This window comes from Amblyraja radiata, chromosome 10 (genome assembly GCF_010909765.2).
Source record: "Amblyraja radiata isolate CabotCenter1 chromosome 10, sAmbRad1.1.pri, whole genome shotgun sequence".
NCBI classification, from domain to species: domain Eukaryota; kingdom Metazoa; phylum Chordata; class Chondrichthyes; order Rajiformes; family Rajidae; genus Amblyraja; species Amblyraja radiata.
This window is the reverse complement of record NC_045965.1, coordinates 18,777,563-18,798,366: the sequence shown is the minus strand read 5'-3', so window position 1 is coordinate 18,798,366 and position 20,804 is coordinate 18,777,563. Positions and strand designations below refer to the sequence as shown.

General features: G+C 42.1%; 1 protein-coding gene across 2 annotated transcripts in view; it reads right to left on the bottom strand.

The window, feature by feature from the left end:
* LOC116977628 (phosphodiesterase 4D interacting protein) overlaps positions 1–20,804 on the bottom strand; it is a 375,033-nt gene that overhangs the window by 144,031 nt on the left and 210,198 nt on the right. For both annotated transcript variants that reach the window (XM_033028241.1, XM_033028242.1), the window contains exon 6: positions 383–506. In XM_033028241.1, the coding sequence (XP_032884132.1) occupies positions 383–506 (124 nt within the window). The remainder of the gene's footprint in view (positions 1–382; positions 507–20,804) is intronic.

Below are 20,804 nucleotides of genomic sequence, written 5' to 3'. Positions count from 1 at the left end.
TCCTGTCTCTCTATCAAGGCTATTTGAAAAGAGGACATCACTAAGTAGCGGGGAAACAAACTTCTGCATGGTCCTTCACTCTGGAATGTGGCTGAGGGGAAAAAATAGAGCAGAGAACTAAACTTGTAAACTTCTGACTTAATGATGATGTTCAACAGTCATGACCATAAATGTACATAATTATTTAAAAAGAATAAGGGGATTTGTTATTGTAACTCCTTTCAAAAATGAGACAAATCCATTTGCAGGCTGGATGAATGATACGATGATTAATTTAATCTTCTCATCTGTTTGTGATGTTACATAAAGTTCTGATCCACATGGGAATGATAATGAAGGACATCATGGACTGAAGCAATGGTGCTTCCAGATCTTTACCCACCTCTTGCAGAAGCTGAATCTTATTCTGCAATATAGCTTGCACATGCTCAGTCTCCTGGTGCTTCTGTTCATATTTCTGGTGGATCTCAGCCTCATTTTGGTTGCTAAATGTTTCTACTGTTTTCCTGAAAAGCACAAAATAAGAAGAAAATTACAATTTATTCTCATATTAAAGGATAATAATCGATGGACAGACTTATTAAATAAAATGTTCAGAAAGGAATTGCAGGTGCTGGTTTAAACCAAAGATAGATACAAAATGCTAGAGTAACTCAGCGGGACAGGCAGCTTTTCTGGAGAGAAGGAATGGGTGATGTTTCGGGTTGAAACCCTTCTTCAGACCAGTCTGGGGAAAGGGAAATGAGATATATAGAAGGTGTTTGGCAATAGACAAATGTTTTCTCGATAAATGGAACTTCCATTTCTATTTTTTACTTTCCTTCTTATCAACGTTTTTGTAGGAAAGAAACATCAATGCATCCCACTAATGTTTGGTTTATTATTTAGATCATGATTATTTTGTTAAGTCAATAAAGTTAATATAATATTATTTTATATGTTGTTCACAAGCTTAGAATGTAGCGATATCCTGGGATTCCTATTCATTCCGATTTACAATTCTCATAGGTAGCATCCTCAGTATTATGGATAGTGGAAACTTTTTATCCAATGTATACTTTCTATCAACAGTGGGAGTCTCTTGGACAGAAGAATAATTGATCTTCAGTTTTAATTTCATATGATATGCCTGGTCTTCTGTTGACTTGAGTTCAATTTCTGCTCTGGAGAATGGGACAGCTAAACTGTGCAATAACCCATGGTAGGTAATTCCATGCATGCTGAGATCCTCTGGAAACACAGCCTCATTGATGATCAATAATTATACCCTTTTGTTATCTGTATGTGCACGGATACCAAAAGGTAGGATGGAAAATCACTCTTCAGAAACATGTTGAAGGACAAATTAGCATGTGGTTATGTAAATTCCTGAATGGATAGCAATGACAAACCACAACGCATCAGAGGACCATTAATATTATGTGTTAGTATCCTAGTCTGCCTCATAGATTGTAGCAGGAATATCAAAAATATTTTAGTAAACTGACCTTGCATATTGAGAAAAGCATCTGAGCACCTGAAAAGCAGCAGTTTGAACACAATTCTCCAGAGCCTTTATAAAATACGTCATTACTATCTTCTCCACATCTTTGCAAATAATATTGATGCGTATATATCTGTGTACAAGTATGGAAGCCATACTGAACTTTTTCTCCAGCTAACACTGCAAAACATCACCATTCAAACTTTGCATGGATCTAAACTATTCCACTGCACACACTCTTTTTCATCTTCTCATTAGCCTGCACTCAGAAGAAAGCCATGTTTTGCTGCAAATGTAGTTAGGACTGTTGACAGGTTCCTGTTGCATACTCAATGGTGTCTGCAGCTGTCATTAACTATTAATAAAACACTATGATGCGACCAGAGAAGAGTAGGTTCGTGGATGCAATACTGGAGTACACACTCTCAGTGGATTTCCAAAATTCCTTCTGTCTCAGTTACACGAGGTTTGATGACAGATTATCTCAGCAAAGGAGAATACTGAAAACAACAACCTGTTTACAGAGGGCTTGTTCCAATACTGTGGCTGACCATGCTTCTAACCACAGATGACCATAGTTGCCGGTGACATTTTTGGGTCACAAATAAGTTTAGTTGCAGTAAAGTCGAACTTGGCAAACACTGTGTTTCATTTGGAAGTTCGTGAAAGCTTGCAATTCATTCCGTAGCATAGAAGTTGGCAACAAATACATAATTTTCAATATTGTTTAATTTGGATAAAATACCTCAAATCTCAAAACTCTCAATCTAAAAGGGAGCTCAAGAGAGGTGCTTGATAGATTGGGACTGTTTTCGTTGGAGCATAGTTGTTTCCCCAGGGTAGAGGTTTCTAAAACTAGAGAGCAGAGGCATAAGGTGAAAAGGGAGAGATTTATGAGTCGTCATGGGTAAAATTTTCATTCAGATGGTAGTCCGTATCTGGAATGAGCTGCCAGAGAATGCTACAGAAACAGATACAATTACAACTTTCAAAGGACATTTGAACATATATATGGATCGGAAGGTTTTAAAGAAATATGGGCCAAATGGAGCCAAATGGGATGCCCAGAATGCCCATGGGCAAGGTGAGCCAAGTCTACATTATTAAGGTCAAATGATCCCAAGTGGTACAAGAAATCTATCTACAACTTGCGCATAGCCATTAAGAATGCCAAGAGGCAATTGTGGACTAAGCTGGAGTCTCAAGCCAGTGACCTGTAGATTGTGGAAAGGCTTGCATGCTATAACATTCTACAAAGCAAAGGCATGCTGGATCATAGCAACAACGGGTCCACCCCAATGAACCCAAATGATTTCTATTCCCGCTTTGAGCAGAAGTTCAGTGGAGGAACGTCATCTGCCCTGAAATCTCTGCAGCTCCGACTACTTACTTAATAGAAACCTGATGATGGTGAAATAAACTGCCTGATGAAGTAGTTGAGGCAGCAACAATAACAACATTCAAAAGTCATTTGGGTAGTTACATGGATGGGAATGGTTTAGAGGGATATGGGCTAGGAATAGGCAAATGAGACTAGCGTAAATGGGGCATCTTGGTCGAGTTGGACCGAAGGGCCTGTTTCCGTCTGTTTGGCTCGATGGACTCTATGATGACTCTAATTGTAATCTGTTCTTCTAATTCATGTAAAATGTTGAGCCATATCATTTCAGAATTCTGAGAACATTCGGCTTCTGAATGAATAAAAATTGAAGAAATAATTTCATCCAGCCAACTGAAAGGCCCTCAGAAAAATGCTGGAAATATTCGGCAACTCAGACAGCAGCTGTGGAAAGGACACAATGTTAACCTTTCAGATCTGGGTCTCTGACTTAAAACATTTATTCTGTTTCTCTTTAACATTTAATAGGCCGTCAATCAGTTCTCTTTCTAAATGCAGCATGCTAAGTTTCAATTTTATTGTGTTGTAAGATCATAAATTACATTTAATTCGATCCTTACATTTTCTCTCTGAACGAAGATTCTCACGTGACATTTTGTCACATTTTGAGCAGTTATACCGTCCACGTCAATTGCCCATGGCATGCGTTATGCTTTTGTTCAAAAATCTTGTCTATCTCCAAAGCTATAAATATACACTGAGCACAATTCCACCCCCACCCCTCACACACAAGAACATGTTCACTGTAAAAGCCACCGTACAATCCATTTAATACACATAATTCAGATGTTTGCTTGCATATTCTTTCCTTCTATCTTTTACAATCTCATTGTCCTCCAATATATCCCCATGTGAGCAAGTCTTCAGATTACTGCAATCCTCTGAAATAGGCATTCACTCTGTTCTTGGCTGATTGCAGCAGTAACCAAGAGATTGGCAAGAAATTACTAAATCCTTTAAATTAGCTGAAATTTATGATAAAGCCCATTCCCTCTACCAATGTTCGTGAATTATATCTGATGACAGTCTATCGTTAAGTAATGGAAGTAACAGGTCTAGCTATGTAAATGTTGACCTGAATGTTGTTCATTGCATATTTCTGAATTTTTGATTTGATATTTATATTTTATATAAAAATTTATATTTTACAAAATCATTAAAAATAATTTGCTAAATAAAGTAGCAGGTCTGTATATATAAACTATATACATGGAGAACTGCAATTTTCACTTTGTGCATGAAAGTGGATGCCAGGCTTGAATGTTGCCTTGTTGAAGGTACATGTGTATCTTTGACAATGCAACATTCAAGTTCCGGAAGTGGCGAGCTGCCCAAGCAGCTGCGACTCGCCTACAGTCCGTCTGTCTTTCCTTTTTTTAGTTTCCTTTTGTCTTGTTAGATGTATGTTTTAGTCTATTTTTAGTTGTGTATATGTGGGGGGTGGGGGAAACTGTTTTAAATCTCTTCCTTCAACAGGAATGTGACCTTTTCCTTGTCTCCATTTGCGCTGAGGCCCAATATCGTGGAGCTGGCGGCCTCAAAATGGAATCGACCTTGGGGCGTCCGATGGCAGAGCCTGTGGACAAGCTGGCTGACTTCGGAAGCTGTGGTGGCGCTGTGGCTGCGACCCGACTTCGGAGCTTCGGAGGCTTCGGCCGCAGGCCCTGTGAACGATAACATCAGGAGCTTGCAGGTCCCTGGTTGGTGAACGATTTTCGGGAGCTCCCGCAACAGCAGCTTTGTCCGCTGGACTGGAGGGTGGCGGCTTTGTCCGCGGCGAGTCACGGAGTTTGAATTGGCCCGTTCGCGGAGGTTAAAATCGACCGCGGTATTTACTATCACCCGGCGGGGGCTTCAACATCGAGAGCCTCGATTGCCTCAACGCAGCGGGAGAACAAACGCGGAAGAGATAAGACTTTTTGCCTTCCATCCCAGTGAGGAGGTGCCTGGAGATACACTGTGATGGATGTTTGTGTTAAACTGTGTTCATTGTGTGTTTTGTTGCTTTTTTCTGTCATGACTGCAAGGTACGCCATTTCGTTCAAACTTAATGTTTGAATGACAATAAAGGAAATTAAATTCAATTCAATTCAATTCAAAGTCAAATGTTGAAATATTAGAAAATAAATAAGTGTAGTAGTGAAAGCTTAGTTGCAGCATTCCTGATGTGGAATAATGCCATGTTTTGAGTAGCATTTCTGCAGAACCTGTCGCAATTCACAACACTGCTGTGGGACTACACAGATAGGAAGATGGGTAGCACCCATAATGTGATAGGAACATATGCAGAAACATATAATTCGGGAATATGCTGGGCAATTCACAATGGACAGCAATAAAAATTGAAAACAATGAAAATTCTAGTGGGAATCAAAAGCTGGAAGTTGGAAATCTGCAAATATTGAAGATATTCAACCATTTAGGCAGCATCTTTGGAACGAGAAACGGAGTAAACAGGTGGCGTAGAGTTACAAAAAGCATGTACCTCGGAAGGTAGAAAAGCTCAAAGTTCAACGTTTCTAAATGTTAATGTAAATCACTGAGGCTTTCTGCAGCAGCATTATTGGAGCTCAGGTTACTTGGTCATCAGCAGTGTGAGAGGAAAAGCAGGTGTGTCAACCGATGGGGAGTTTGTATGATCACCCGCAGGAACATTCTACACCAGAACCATTTATGGTAACATGCACCCTGTGCAGCTGCACTGCCAGCTGACTCTGCAACCGGGAAAGGTGAACGATACTTGTAAACATAAATAAAGCAGATTGAATTATAATGCACCAGCAAACCAAAAATAACACAAAGGGCAAGGGCAAAATAATCTTACTTTGTTGGACCTTGTCCATCCAAAGAGATTGATTCATTTGTTAATTAGCGCAGAAATGATATAAGCAGTAAACAGTATCAGGAGAATAGGATCTCTACCTGTCTCTATCGAGTTTACCTTGCTGTTTCTTACTGTCCCTCATGTCTTTGTTTGTTCTTTCATGTCACTCCTTTTCTTCTCTTGAACTCCCACATTCAACTCATGTTATTTTAACCTCTAAACATTCATCTTCTGTATTTTACTTCCTATTAACCCTCATTCCTATCGCAAACCTCACTGCACCCCTCACTGAACTATCCCTGTAATCCTTGTACATTTCCTGCTGCCCTTTCCTCTAAGTAATTTATCCACAAGCATCAATGGCATTCACTTGCTTCCGTCAAAGGTTACAGACAATGAACTCTCCTTCATTGCTTGAATGTGATGGAGTTTCTCGAGATGATTTGCAGCAGGCTGTCATAGCCACTCCTATGGAGATCAATCTCCCCATATATAAATTAGTGCACTTCTACTGAAGAGTGTCAATTAAATAGAAATTTCCATCCCCTTATGTAAAAGTCCTGGAGGAAATTCTATTGAGGATTCATCCTGAGTATATCCTTTCTCCTCTCAACATAAATGACGAAAGTTTTCAATGAGATACACGTCATTAGCTAAATATTGACAAAGTGGTCAAAGGAAGGGTTTAGTAGGATGAAAAACTCTTATCTGCCCAATGCTGCCCCACCAGCGATGCTTATTAGCAAAACTGGTTCAGATCTTACAGTGATAGACACAAAAATGCTGGAGTAACTCAGCGGGACAGGCAGCACCTCTGGAGAGAAGGAATGGGTGACGTTTCCAGGTCAAGACCCTTCTTCACCTTACAGTATTCCTCGCAAAAAGAAACCGTCCATAGGCAAGTTAAAAGAACAAAACATATTAGATGAAAATGGATGAAATACTAAAAAAATAAATGATTAAAGGAGCATGACCACTATTTTCAGAATTTGATCTACATGGGTCAGTGAATGGGGAAATATATTTGTTAAATGCACTCTGCTGATTGTCTTTGATCAAATGTTCCCCAAGCCAGTCTTCCATTATACAAACATTCTGCAACTGCCCACAGATGGTTTCTATTCTGTGACATCTGCATAGGGGATTATTTCCAAATCAGTATGAATCAGAAAAAAATGCAGCTGTATAATAAAGTATGGACAAGACTCGGATTTAAATAAAATCAAATTATTTTTGTCCAATTTACAAGCCAGGACATCATTTAAATGCCAGCATAAATCAATTGTCATTATTTCTTTGTTAATTTATTTACAGCATTAAAAGAGCCTAGTTCCTCAAGTAGAGTTAATCTCAATTAATTATATGAAATTGATAGATTTTCACCAGACAAGGCAGATGGGTGAATTGAATGTATAGATCAGCCATGATCTCAATAAAAGAGCAGGACAGGCCCAAGGGCTAAATTGGCCAATTCCTGTTCCAGTGTTCCCAATCCCAATTTACTGGCATGCTATTTAAGAACAGTTTATTACAGATGGCCTTAGCACCACTTGCCTGAGGGAAAGGAAATATCAGCCAGGATGCCTGTTCCTGATCGCTATCGAGTGACTCTGGTGGAATGTACTGTATCTGTGCTGACTTCAGGGAATAAACCCAGAGCAGATTTGAATACTCTTCCTGATGAATGGCTAGCATTGAGAAACAGAAAGCAATCATGTGCGCTTTAAAAAAAGGAAGAGTGAAAAGCAGGGTGTTAATCAGAATAGCTGTATTCCGCCTTGCAGAGGAAATATTAAATCAAAGCTGACAGAAGTGTATAGCTCTGTATTCTGTAAGCAAGAAATAGATGGAGATTGCTTCACATACAATAATGGAAGATGAATCGTATATGTTTTCATTTCGCTTTAAGCGTTCTGAAAAAAATATTGAAACCGTTCTGACATTTGATATTGATTTTAGCGAGGAAACAGCTGGTTATATCAGGTTTCATCTGCCTGGAATCTGTATAATATAATCTCGCTCTTCTGATGCTGTACAATGTTATATATAGAAACACACATCAGGAGTTCAGAAGGGAACTATTTGCTAGAGGGGATTAATAGTGGCGACAATGTACTGTTCAGTCTTCCTAATAAACCAGCTGTTAGGAGGACAATCAATTTTTTAAAGATCTAGTAATATATATTAGTGATGATAACTGCCTGGCTGTACAAAGAACCCATGTCTATCTGCAGGATCTGTTTGTAATTAAATGTTAGATACTCGCAAGACTAACAGGAATTCCAAATGACTTCATAGGCTGGAATCCTTAACTATAAAAATAAATCTTTAACGATTAGGTCTTTGTTGACATTGCTAAGTGTCTGTAAATGGTCAAAGGGCAGAGGATTTGAAACTGTTCAGTTATTCTAGCAGACGTGTGAAATTCTGATGAAATGACTACAGACGCCTCATGGAGAGAGGCCTTGCACCCTACCTAGCCTGGTAATGGAGTTTGCAGTGGTCTTATTATGGGGCATGGCCTAAGCATGCCTACACTGAACATCTTCATTGAAGTAAAAGGGACCAAGGTCAAGGACTCCCCAAATCAAGAATTTTCACTTGATTTGTGTAAATGAATCTGTTGAAGATTTTCAGACTTATCAGTTCAGTGAGGGGAGGCAAATCATCTGCATAAACAGTGTGAATGGCACCATTTGTGGTTGTCCAGACAAAGGAAATGAGTGTGTTCTTACATGATTTCCCTTTCCAGGTAGGTTGGCTCTGCATTGCAACTAGGAGAAGAACTCTAATCTATGTATTATTAGAAGTTAGTACTTTCTTAGATGCGCCCTGTCTCCATTTTCGCTGCCTGGCTGAATGCTATAATATTGATTAGTAGGACTGGATGTTACAATCCCTAAGGTTCCTCACCACAAATGACACCCGGTATTCTTGGGGGTGATCACTAGGTGATTTGGCTACCAATCAGACACATCTTCAGTTGTGTACCTCAACATCACTGGGTGTTTCAGCCTTTTATCACAAGACACCCTCAATCGAGGCAGGCCTACCACAGGGTGATCAGCCCTGGGTGTGTGTTTTATGGTTAGCCTCTAGATGGTCACGTGGCAGCCCAGACAGCATCTTTTCTCTTCAGCCACAGCCAGTGACTGCTCCATTCTGCTTTTTTCCCTTCCATCTTCCTCTCTACTGCTGACTGTGGCTGGTTGGGCTCTGGGCTCGTGTCCGTTGGTGGGACTGTACTTGGTTGAGCTTCGCCTGGGGTGCTGATACCCTGTGGACTATGGTGGTTAACCTGCCACTGGGCTTCACTCGATTGATTTGGCCTACCTCTTAGAAGGTAATGGTCAATGCGAGGCCCCACACCAAGCTCTCCCAGGCACTTTTCCCTGCCCTGGTGGATCTTGAGATCCTTCTCTGATGTTATCTTTTCCCAGCCACAGATGCAGCTTCGTAGATAATTTAGCTCAAAACAAACATGGAACTCTTCCTGAAATAGAAACCAAAACTGCTGGAAATACTCAGCAGAGCAGACAACTTCTGTGGAGAGAGAAACAGAATTAGTGTTCCAAGTTGATTGGCTTTCATGAGAACAATGGGAAGATAGAAGCAACACATGGTTTCAATTCCAGAGAGGTTGGAGAAATGGAAAAAACAAATGAGAAGGTCTGCGATTCGGTGGAATCCAGGCGAGAATGATCAACACAGGCGCTGGTGATAGGTGTGGTGCATCTGAAAGAGGGCGATGAAGAATTGAGAGAGAAATACTATTGGGAGATGAATGAAATCTGAATATTTGAAGGTTAGAATAAAAAAAAGTTCTAATATAATGATTGAAATTGTTAAATGCAATGTCATGTCCTGAAGACTGTAGAGTGCCATGTTAGAAGATAAATTACTGCTCCTTAAGCTTATGCTGAGTTTTGTTAGACCATTATAGGAGGTAATAGTCATAGAAGTCAAAATGTGCAGGGGAATGGAAACAGGGTTACCCTTACAGCTGAATGGTGGTGCTCAGCAAAGTGGTCATATGTTTTTGCATTTGGCCTCCCCAATGTAGAGCAGCCATATTACGATCATCAAATACAGTAAAAAGGAAAAAGTGCAATTATATTGCTGGTTTATCTGAAATAAATGTTTGCTGCCTGGTTAGGAGGCAAGGTTGAAATGGCCAGGGTTGCCTCTGCTGCGGTCATATAATAATGTACCATGAGAGGGGAATAGGTATTGGTTGAGATCAGAGTTGATCAAAGTTAATGAGTAATTCAGCGTGGAAACAGGCCCTTTGGTCTATGCCGTCCAACATGTCCCATTTACACTAGTCCCACCTGCCTATGTTTGGCCCATACCCATGCAGCCTTTGCATGTACCTACCCCCCTTTGTGTAAAAAAGGTGCCTCTTGGGTTCCAATTAAATCTTTCCTCCCTCACCTTGAACCTATGTCCTCCTGTTCTTGATTCGTCTACTATGGGTAAACGACTCTACCCAAAATAATTGACCAAATCCATTGCTCTCATGATCTTACCTCTCTATAAGGTCACCCCATCCTCCTGTGCTCGAAGGAATAAAATCCCAGCCTCCTTAACTTTTTCCTATGGTTCAGGCCCTCAAGTCTGGCAACATCCTTGCAAACCTTCTCTGCACCCTTTCCAGCTTAACAACATCTTTCCTATAACAGGATGACGAAAGTGAACAAAGTTTTGTGTAAGGAATGCTGAAAGATGAGGTGGATATAACTGGATATTAATCATAAATCTTTCCCTTAAAATGGACATAGCGAAGGCAAGAGAGGAAAAGTGAAAATTCAGAATGAAGCATCTGAAAGTTATAACCATAACATATCTTCCCTTTCAATGGGGCAGTGGGCTTTAAGTGGAGCTATCTAGTCAGGATATTAAACCTCATGTTGGAATGTGCAGCTACTGAATAGCTTAAAGTTAGCCTGGGCAGTGTATTTCAATGATTTAAATTAATTGTCAGCATCAAGTGTACGTGCTGGCTGGATTGGAATCAATGGGTTTAGGTTAATTGCACATCGCAATCCCTTTGCCCAATTTTGGGGCTTATTTAGTTGACTCTTAAATGCCCTCTCAGATGGCTTGGAAAGACACTCAGCTCAAGGGCAATTAAGAATTGGCAATTATTACTGGCTCTGCCAGTGATGTCCTGAACCTAAAAAACGAATAAGTAGAAAAATGAAATTAAACTTTGTGTCTTTTACAAACAACCGAAGAATTACAGGAGATGAGACACAAAAATCTGGAGTAACTCAGCGGGTCAGGGAGACCTAGAAATTGTTTTACGACATTTTTTATAATGTTACACCCTAGTGTTGTTTGCATAAGCCAGATGAAGATTGTGATCTTCTTTTGCCAAGTTCCCAGTAAAACGTTGTCAGGATTCTCATGCAATACTGCACTGTGTCGCTTTCAGTTTGTTGCTAATTAATTGCAACTTCACACAGATGGTGACATTTAGCCTTGCAGATGTGGCCTCAGCAGCCAGGCATTAAAAGGACTCAACACAATAAAAGCAATGGCCATCCTGCCAGAGAGAGCATAGAGTCATAGTCATAGAATGATACAGTGTGGAAACAGGCCCTTCGGCCCAATTCGCTCACACTGGCCAACAATGTCCCAGCTACCCTAGCCCCACTTGCCTGCGCTTGGTCCATAACCCTCCAAACCTGTCCTATCCATGTACCTGTCCAACTGTTTCTTAAATGATGGGATAGTCCCAGCCTCAACTACCTCCTCTGGCAGCTTGTTCCATACACCCACCACCCTTTGTGTGAAAAAGTTACCACTCGGATTCCTATTAAATCTTTTCCCCTTCACCTTGAACCTATGTCCTCTGATCCTCGATTGCCCTACTCTGGGTAAAAGACCCTGTGCATCTACCCAATCTATTCCTCTCATGATTTTGTATACCTCTATGAGATCTACCCTCATCCTCATGCGCTCCATGGAATAGAGACCCAGCCTACTCAACCTTTCCCTGTAGCTCACATCCTCTAGTCCTGGCAACATCCTCGTAAATCTTTTCTGAACCCTTTCAAGCTTGACAATATCTTTCCTATAACATGGTGCTCAGAACTGAACACAATATTCTAAATGCGGTCTCAACAACGTCTTATACAACTGCAACATGACCTCCCAACTTCTATACTCAATACTCGGACTGATGAAGGCCAAAGTGCCAAAAGCCTTTTTGACCACCTTATCTACCTGCAACTCGACCTTCAAGGAACCATGCACTGGTACTCCTAGATCCCTCTGCTCTACAACTCTCCCCAGAGGCCCACCATTTACTGTGTAGGTCCTGCCCTTTTTCGACGTCCGAAAATGCAACACTTCACATTTCTCTGTGTTAAATTCCATCAACCATTCCCCCGCCCACCTGGCCAATCGATCCAGATCCTGCTGCAATCGTTCACAACCAACTTCACTATCTGCAAAACCACTAACTTTTGTATAACAGAGAAATGTTATTTGAAGAAGATGTTTTTTTGTCATGATCAAGAGTGATTTGTTTTCATCCTGGTTTGTGTGTTCTGAATTCTGAGGGTGATGAAACCAGTGTAGAATTCTTCTGCAGATGAGGTAGGAGGTGAATAGCTTGTGAAGATGCCTGCTCCTTCCTCACTTATGGGTGGCTTCTCTGTTCTCCATATGTATGGTCTTGAGGTTCTCAATACCATTACCAATCATTTGTCCTGAACTGACTTCATTGAAGCTACGGCTGAGAAAGCACACCAGCACGTCTACTTCCTCAGAAGTGCAAGGCTGTTCAGCACGTTGCCAAAAACTCATCCCAAGTTCTACAGATGCAGCATGGAAGCATCCTATTGAGATGCATCACAACAGCTCTGCCCAAGCCCTCAAGAAATAGCATAGTTGTGCGATAGCCTCCTCCCCATTGATTCCATCTGTACTTCACGCTGCCTTGTTAAAGCAGCCAGCATAATCAAGGACCATTTATACCCTGGTTATTTCCTCTTCTTCCCTCTCCCGCCAAGCAGAAGATACAAAAGCTTGAAAGCAAATTCCAGCAGATTCAGAAACAGCTTCTTTGCCACAGTTATCATACCACTGAACCATCATCTCATAAGCTCCGATCTCCCAACCTACCTCAATGTGGCCCTTACACTGTTTTTACCTGCACTTTCTCTGTAATTGTATTGCTATGAATCTGTACCACTATATTCTGCACACTGGTATTTTTCTCTTTGTACTACTGGTTGTACATCTGCATTGACTCAATTGAACTAATATTTGCATAAATTGACTGGGTAACAAAATTTTGCACTGGTAAACAAAGTTTTGCACTGTACCTCTACCTTAGTGGGCGGCATGGTGGCAGAGCGGTAGAGCTACTGTCAGACAGCACCAGAGACCCAGGTTCGATCCTAACTATGGTGCTCGTCTGTACGGAGTTTGTACGTTCTCCACGTGACCTGCGTGGGTTATCTGCAATATCTTCGCTTTCCTCCCACACTCCAAAGACGTATAGGTTTGTAAGTTAATTGGCTTGGTGTAAATGTAAAATTGTCCTTAGTGTGTATAGGGTAGTGTTAATGTGCGCAGATCATTAGTCGATGTGGACTCGGTGGACCGAAGGACCTGTTTCCTTGCTGAATCTATAAACCAAACTAAAAACTACCTCAGTGCATGTGACAATAATAAACCAATATCACTACCGTCCCAAATGCTACTTCTCCAATTTGAGCAAATGTGGGCCAGAGATTCCTGAGTCGGTGAGGATGTTGCATATTCTTGAAATCATTTTTTCTGTCTGCCTGGTAAATCTCCTCTCAACCAGAGTTAATGATGATAGTGCTTCATACTGTGAGAAACATCTTGCATTAGTGTGGTCTATAAATGCCTGGAATTTGAGGAAGCCACGGGTTTGGAAAATCACTAGGTCCTTTCTGCCTAAATCTTTAGGTAGGCAGTTGGAAGATTTCTGCCCCTAAGTGTAGTGGTTCGGTAATCTCCCTTATCCAGGAATAAGCAAAAAAAACCCTCTAAATGAGGCAGACGTGGGCAGCAGCAGCCTGGGATAATCTTGAGGTCAGGAAGCTGAGAGTGACATTAACCATGACCTCCATAAACAATGCAGCCAAGGCACATGCGTGAGTCTATATTTGAGAAAACAGATCTCAGTAAGTACAGGGAACGCACTTATAAATAACTTCGCTTTGGGGGAAACAGCATCAGGGAGACCTGGTTGTCTGCAACCAAATTACATATCATTTTTCAAACCTATGAGGTTGAAGATAATGCTGCAGAACAATGCTGGTGTTTATACTAATGGTGATGTCATTATGGGAGTCTTAAGCCCCTGTCCCATTTTCACGACCTAATTGGCGACCTCTGCCTAGTTTGCCCTTGACTCATACTCGCAGCATGGTCGCCACGAGGTCATAGGAGGTCGAAGGAGGTCTTCGTAACTCTTCCTCATGCTCGTGAGTGGTCTCCGCGTACTCGTGGCCTCAAGTAGGTCACAGCGTTTTTTCCAGCCTGATACAAAATGTCCATGAGTAAAAAAAAGGTTGGCATGGAAAAAATTGATACTTTTTACTCGTAGGTAAGTAGTAGATAGGTCGTAGTAGGTCGTGATGGTAGTCGTAGGTAGTCGTAGACAGTCGCAGGTAGTCGTAGGCCGATAACTGGCACGAGAAAAAAAATGCAAACATGACATCATTTTATCATGTGATCATTTTCCACTCGTAGCTGGTCGTAGTTGGTCTTAGGTGTGGAAGACTGAGGTCGGGGGGGGGTTGTAGGAGGTCGGAGACATAGTCGTAGGAGGTCGTAGACATAGTCGTAGGAGGTTATAGGACACAACCTTGACATTTTTTTCAACTCGTCTAGGGTCTTCTAAACTCATGAATTAGCTCGTGAATTAGTGGGATAGCCCCTTTAGGCTCGTAAAAAAAAAGCACCAGCTAATGGTTAGGAATATAAATTTCTAGGCCTACCAGAAATATTTGTGATTTTTAACGATAAGATTTTTTACAGAATTGTACAAAGGAATTTCATGATGAGAATGTTTTTCCTTGGAGTATCGTTACTACTGACTTCAGGATCAGCGACAGATTATAGACTGTGCTCCGACTTTACCAAAATGATTTGTTCACCATTTTTCCACAAAGGAAACTCTTCCTTAAGTTGTACTCTTTCAGTTTAATTACATCAAACTTTAGAATGTTCTTTTTTAAATGCCTCAGATATTTTTTTAAACATTTAGTGTTGATTGAGGTTATTTTTTCAGGTGTTAAGTTCTAACAGCCAGAGATTTAGTAGATCCACTGATTAATCTATTTGGTGAAAGCAATAATTAATGATCCGAGTTTACATTTCCGACCATCTAGAAAACTAAGATATTACTGCCCCTGGAGGATACAGAGGCAAGCATAAAGAGTACCCAAGGACATTAGGAATGTGTTGAAGGGAAGGTTTATTTTCTTTGTATTTCTGGAAGTGGAAATTGGGTCAGGGCAAGATCCTATTCAACGGCAACAACTTTTAAGGGCACTGCGCAGCGAGTCATTTTAAACAAGTCCCAGAATAAACCAACTGGTTAACGTAGGGTTTATTGTCAAGCTTAATATGTGAATTGACACTGTGGCAAACTGTTCAATAGTTCTGAAACATGTGGAATTATGAGGCAAAAGACTTCCGGAGAGAAAGACTTGGGGGTAGAAAAGAATAAAAATGTTTTAAAACAATTACAATATTTAGAGCTCGCGAGAAAAAGTCAAAATAATGAAGAGGAAAAGACAGAAAAGGACAAAAAGTTCAAATTTACAGGACACAGTATATTACATCGAGCAAGCTAATTGAAAGCATGATTAAACTTGTAGTGAAGTTAGTTATATGTCAGCATCTCTCTCAGTCACTCGCAGGTATAACAAAAGGTCAATTATTCAACATCAACAATACTTTATTAAATGAATGAGCTTACATGTCATGCAGCAATTTCAATGTGGCTTTCTTTCACATTGACCATTTCTGGCCCTTTCTACACTAAAATACACTCCCCCCAACCACTCCCTCCCCCCACCAACCCCCTCCCACTCCCCCTCCACTCCCCCCAACGCCCCCCACCCACTCCCCCTTACCCCCCACTTCCCCCAACCCCCCTCCACTACCCGCACTCCCCCCACCAACCCCCTCCCACTCCCCCCAACGCCCCCACCCACTCCCCCCTTACCCCCCACTTCCCCCCAACCCCCCCCCCACCCACTACCCCCCTTCCCCCCTTCCCCCCACAGTTTTCCAACCCCCCTCCCCCCCTGCCCCCCCCCCCCCAGTTTTCCAACCCCCCTCCCCCACAAGTTGCAGAGAGGGTAGGATTGGAGGAAACAATTACAATGTCTGTGACAGGGCAGTGACCAATATGAACAGATGGCACAAATGCACAAATGCTGCTAGTGCTGCCTCAGAGATAATGATGTCTAGATTAAATGCCATCTGTCACTTATCCACCCAAATTTCCACTGATCTTTATTCTGCTGCATCAGTTGACAATTCAGAATCCAGTTGACAATTGGGGGAATCCAGAACCAGGGGCCACAGTTTAAGAATAAGGGGTAAGCCATTTAGAACGGAGACGAGGAAACACTTTTTCACACAGAGAGTTGTGAGTCTGTGGAATTCTCTGCCTCAGAAGGTGGTGGAGGCGGGTCTCTTGATACTTTCAAGAGAGAGTTAGATAGGGCTCTTAAAGATAGCGGAGTCAAGGGATATGGGGAGAAGGCAGGAACAGGGTACTGATTGGGAATGATCAGCCATGGTCACATTGAATGACAGTGCTGGCTCGAGGGGCCAAATGGCCTACTCCTGCACCTATTGTCTATTGTCTAATCTTGCTCACTATCCACAATTCCATCAATTCTCAAGTCACTTGTAAATGTACTAATTTTACTTCGGAGTCACGTGAGTAGTAAGCACAAGGTAGTGATTGTGGGAGATTTCAACTTTCCACACATAGACTGGGAAACACATTCTGTAAATGGGCTGGATGGTTTGGAGTTTGTAAAATGTGTGCAGGATAGTTTTTTGCAGCAATACATAGAGGTACCTACTAGAGGAGGGGCAGTGCTGGACCTCCTGTTAGGAAATGAGATGGGACAGGTGGCGGAGGTATGCGTTGGGGAGCACTTCGGGTCCAGTGATCACAATACCATTAGTTTCAATATAATTATGGAGAAGGTCAGAACTGGACCTAGGGTTGAGATTTTTGATTGGAGAAAGGCTAACTTTGATGAGATGCGAGATGATTTAAAAGGAGTGGACTGGGACATTTTGTTTTATGGGAAAGATGTAGAAGAGAAATGGTGGACATTTAAAGGGGAAATTTTAAGAGTGCAGAATCTTTATGTTCCTGTTCGGTTGAAAGGAAACAGTAAAAATTGGAAAGAGCCCTGGTTTTCAAGGGAAATTGGACATCTTGTTCGGAAAAAGAGGGAGATCTACAATAATTATAGGCAGCATGAAGTAAATGAGGTGCTTGTGGAGTATAAGGAATGTAAAAAGAATCTTAAGAAAGAAATTAGAAAAGCTAAAAGAAGATATGAGGTTGCTTTGGCAAGTAAGGTGAAAGTAAATCCAAAGGGTTTCTACAGATATATTAATAGCAAAAGGATAACGAGGGATAAAATTGGTCCATTGGAGAAACAGAGTGGGCAGCTATCTGCAGAGCCAAAAGAGATGGGGGAGATATTGAACAATTTCTTTTCTTCGGTATTCACCAAGGAGAAGGATATTGAATTATGTGAGGTAAGGGAAACGAGTAGAGTAGTTATGGATACTATGAGTTTCAAAGTAAAAGAAGTACTGACACTTTTGAAAAATATAAAAGTGGATAAGTCTCCAGGTCCTGACAGGATATTCCCTAGGACATTGAGGGAAGTTAGTGTAGAAATAGCCGGGGCTATGACAGAAATATTTCAAATGTCATTAGAAACGGGAATAGTCCCCGAGGATTGGCGTACTGCGCATGTTGTTCCATTGTTTAAAAAGGGTTCTAAGAGTAAACCTAGCAATTATAGGCCTGTTAGTTTGACTTCAGTGGTGGGCAAATTAATGGAAAAGATACTTAAAGATAATATATATAAGCATCTGGATAAACAGGGTCTGATTAGGAACAGTCAACATGGATTTGTGCCTGGAAGGTCATGTTTGACTAATCTTCTTGAATTTTTTGAAGAGGTTACTAGGGAAATTGACGAGGGTAAAGCAGTGGATGTTGTCTATATGGACTTTAGTAAGGCCTTTGACAAGGTTCCTCATGGAAGGTTGGTTAAGAAGGTTCAACTGTTGGGTATAAATGCAGGAATAGCAAGATGGATTCAGCAGTGGCTGAATGGGAGAAGCCAGAGGGTAATGGTGGATGGCTGTTTGTCGGGTTGGAGGCAGGTGACTAGTGGGGTGCCTCAGGGATCTGTGTTGGGTCCTTTGTTGTTTGTCATGTACATCAATGATCTGGATGAAGGGGTGGTAAATTGGATTAGTAAGTATGCAGATGATACCAAGATAGGGGGTGTTGTGGATAATGAAGAGGATTTCCAAAGTCTACAGAGTGATTTAGGCCATTTGGAAAAATGGGCTGAAAGATGGCAGATGGAGTTTAATGCTGATAAATGTGAGGTGTTACACCTTGGCAGGACAAATCAAAATAGGACGTACATGATAAATGGTAGGGAATTGAAGAATACAGTTGAACAGAGGGATCTGGGAATAACCGTGCATAGTTCCTTGAAGGTGGAATCTCATATAGATAGGGTGGTAAAGAAAGCTTTTGGTATGCTAGCCTTTATAAATCAGAGCATTGAGTATAGAAGCTGGGATGTAATGTTAAAATTGTACAAGGCATTGGTGAGACCAAATCTGGAGTATGGTGTACAATTTTGGTCGCCCAATTATAGGAAGGATGTCAACAAAATAGAGAGAGTACAGAGGAGATTTACTAGAATGTTGCCTGGGTATCAACAACTAAGTTACAGAGATAGGTTGAATAAGTTAGGTCTTTATTCTCTGGAGCGCAGAAGGTTAAGGGGGGACTTGATAGAGGTCTTTAAGATGATGAGAGGGATAGACAGAGTTGATGTGATCAAGCTTTTCCCTTTGAGAATAGGGAAGATTCAAACAAGAGGACATGACTTCAGAATTAAGGGACAGAAGTTTAGGGGTAACATGAGGGGGAACTTCTTTACTCAGAGAGTGGTAGCGGTGTGGAATGAGCTTCCAGTGGAAGTGGTGGCGGCAGGTTCGTTGGTATCATTTAAGAATAAATTGGATAGGCATATGGATGAGAAGGGAACGGAGGGTTATGGTATGAGTGCAGGCAGGTGGGACTAAGGGAAAAAAATTGTTCGGCGCGGACTTGTAGGGCCGAGATGGCCTGTTTCCGTGCTGTAATTGTTATATGGTTATATGGTGAAGAACCCCGCCAGGACGCATGCGTGTCATATCGCTACACGCATTGCGAAACGTCAGACGCGGTGGAAGGACGTTCCCCCGCGGCGGCAGTTTAAAAAGCCGCTAATTGCAGGTAAGGGTTTACTCTGCGGTCTTTTTTGTTTCCTTTCCCAACTACAGGCAGGGAAATTGAGAAAACAAAGAAGACAAGGGCTGCGACAAAGCTGGTGAGGGAGGACCGCGGAGCAGCGGGCAGCCAGCAAAAGCAGCCGACGGCACTTGGATCACCCGTAGTGGGATCAGCTGTGCCCGATGTCGCCGCCGCACCGGCCAAATCCACGCGGCCGGGCGGCAAGGCAAAATACAAAACTAACAAGGTCGTGGACTCGGAGGAGTCCGACTTTGAACCACCGCGGGCGGCCAGCGACCGAGAGCGCTGGAGCCGAATGGAGCGGTGTATGGAGCATTTGCTCCAACGTGACAGACTCCGGGAGATGGAGTCGGGTCACTGTGGGCCCTATGACAAACCCACAGCAGTACCTTTTCAAGGGCTGCATAGTGTTTTCACCTCATCGGAGGGGAGCACTGCGGGTCAGTTCTGGGCTGACCTGGAAGAGGGGTCCGCAGAAGAACAGATAAGTGTGCATGGGGTGTGAGAAAAGAGAACTTGCTGGACATGGTGGCCAATTTTATACAGCCGGAACAGACTGGGAAAAATCTGGAGCCAAAGCTTGCTGCCAGTATTGACTACATGTCACTAAACCAGTTACAAGAGCAGGCTGTACTGGACACCACAGGAAAACATCTGGTACCGGGCAATTGCATTTCCCTGAACGTTCCAATTATCAACAACTGTATATGGAAACACATCGGAACAGGCGTCAGGAGTATGGATGTAAAATTACAAAAAGTACTGAAATTACTGACCGCAGGGATAACAGCATTTGCCCGTACAGTGGACGACAGGAATATGTCCCAGGACCAACAAGATGCGCTGGCACTATTCTGTAACACCCAGCATGAAATGAATAACATCAGGAAAAGTGCCATACAACCCACACTGAACCCAAAATTTGCGGGACTGTGCAAACCTGGGGCCACGAAACCACCCATTCTCTTGTTCGGTGGCAACCTATCGAAGCAGGTAAAAGAGCTCGATGAGGAAGCCAAAACCTTGGGATTAATAAAAGGAACACAAACAAAAACCCACTACAGCCAAAGACAGCATCCCTACGCACCCACCAGCAGAACTGGTGAAAGCTCGAAGGCACGGTATTCCAAACATGAGTCTTTTTTAGGCCATGGCCCAGGCCGGCCTTCTTAGAAGATGCGGGGAACCCCAACGCCAACACCAACCAACCCGAAAAACCAGGCACCAGCGCAACAACAACAGCGGAAGAACTACAAAAAGAAGTAAACCTGCCACTGGTAACAATGGAGGTAGGTGGGTCTGGTTCCCTAAAAGATATGGAGAGCATGGAGGTTGGGGGGGAGACTACACTGGTTTTTGAATGCATGGAGCATGCTAACAACCGATACTTACATCTTAAACAGTATCCAGGGACATACAATAGAGTTTATACACGAGTACAGCCCTCCAGTTCAACATAGACCGAACCGAGTGTTCGTGCTCTCTGATAAAGAAAAATCAGAGGCACAAGCTGAAC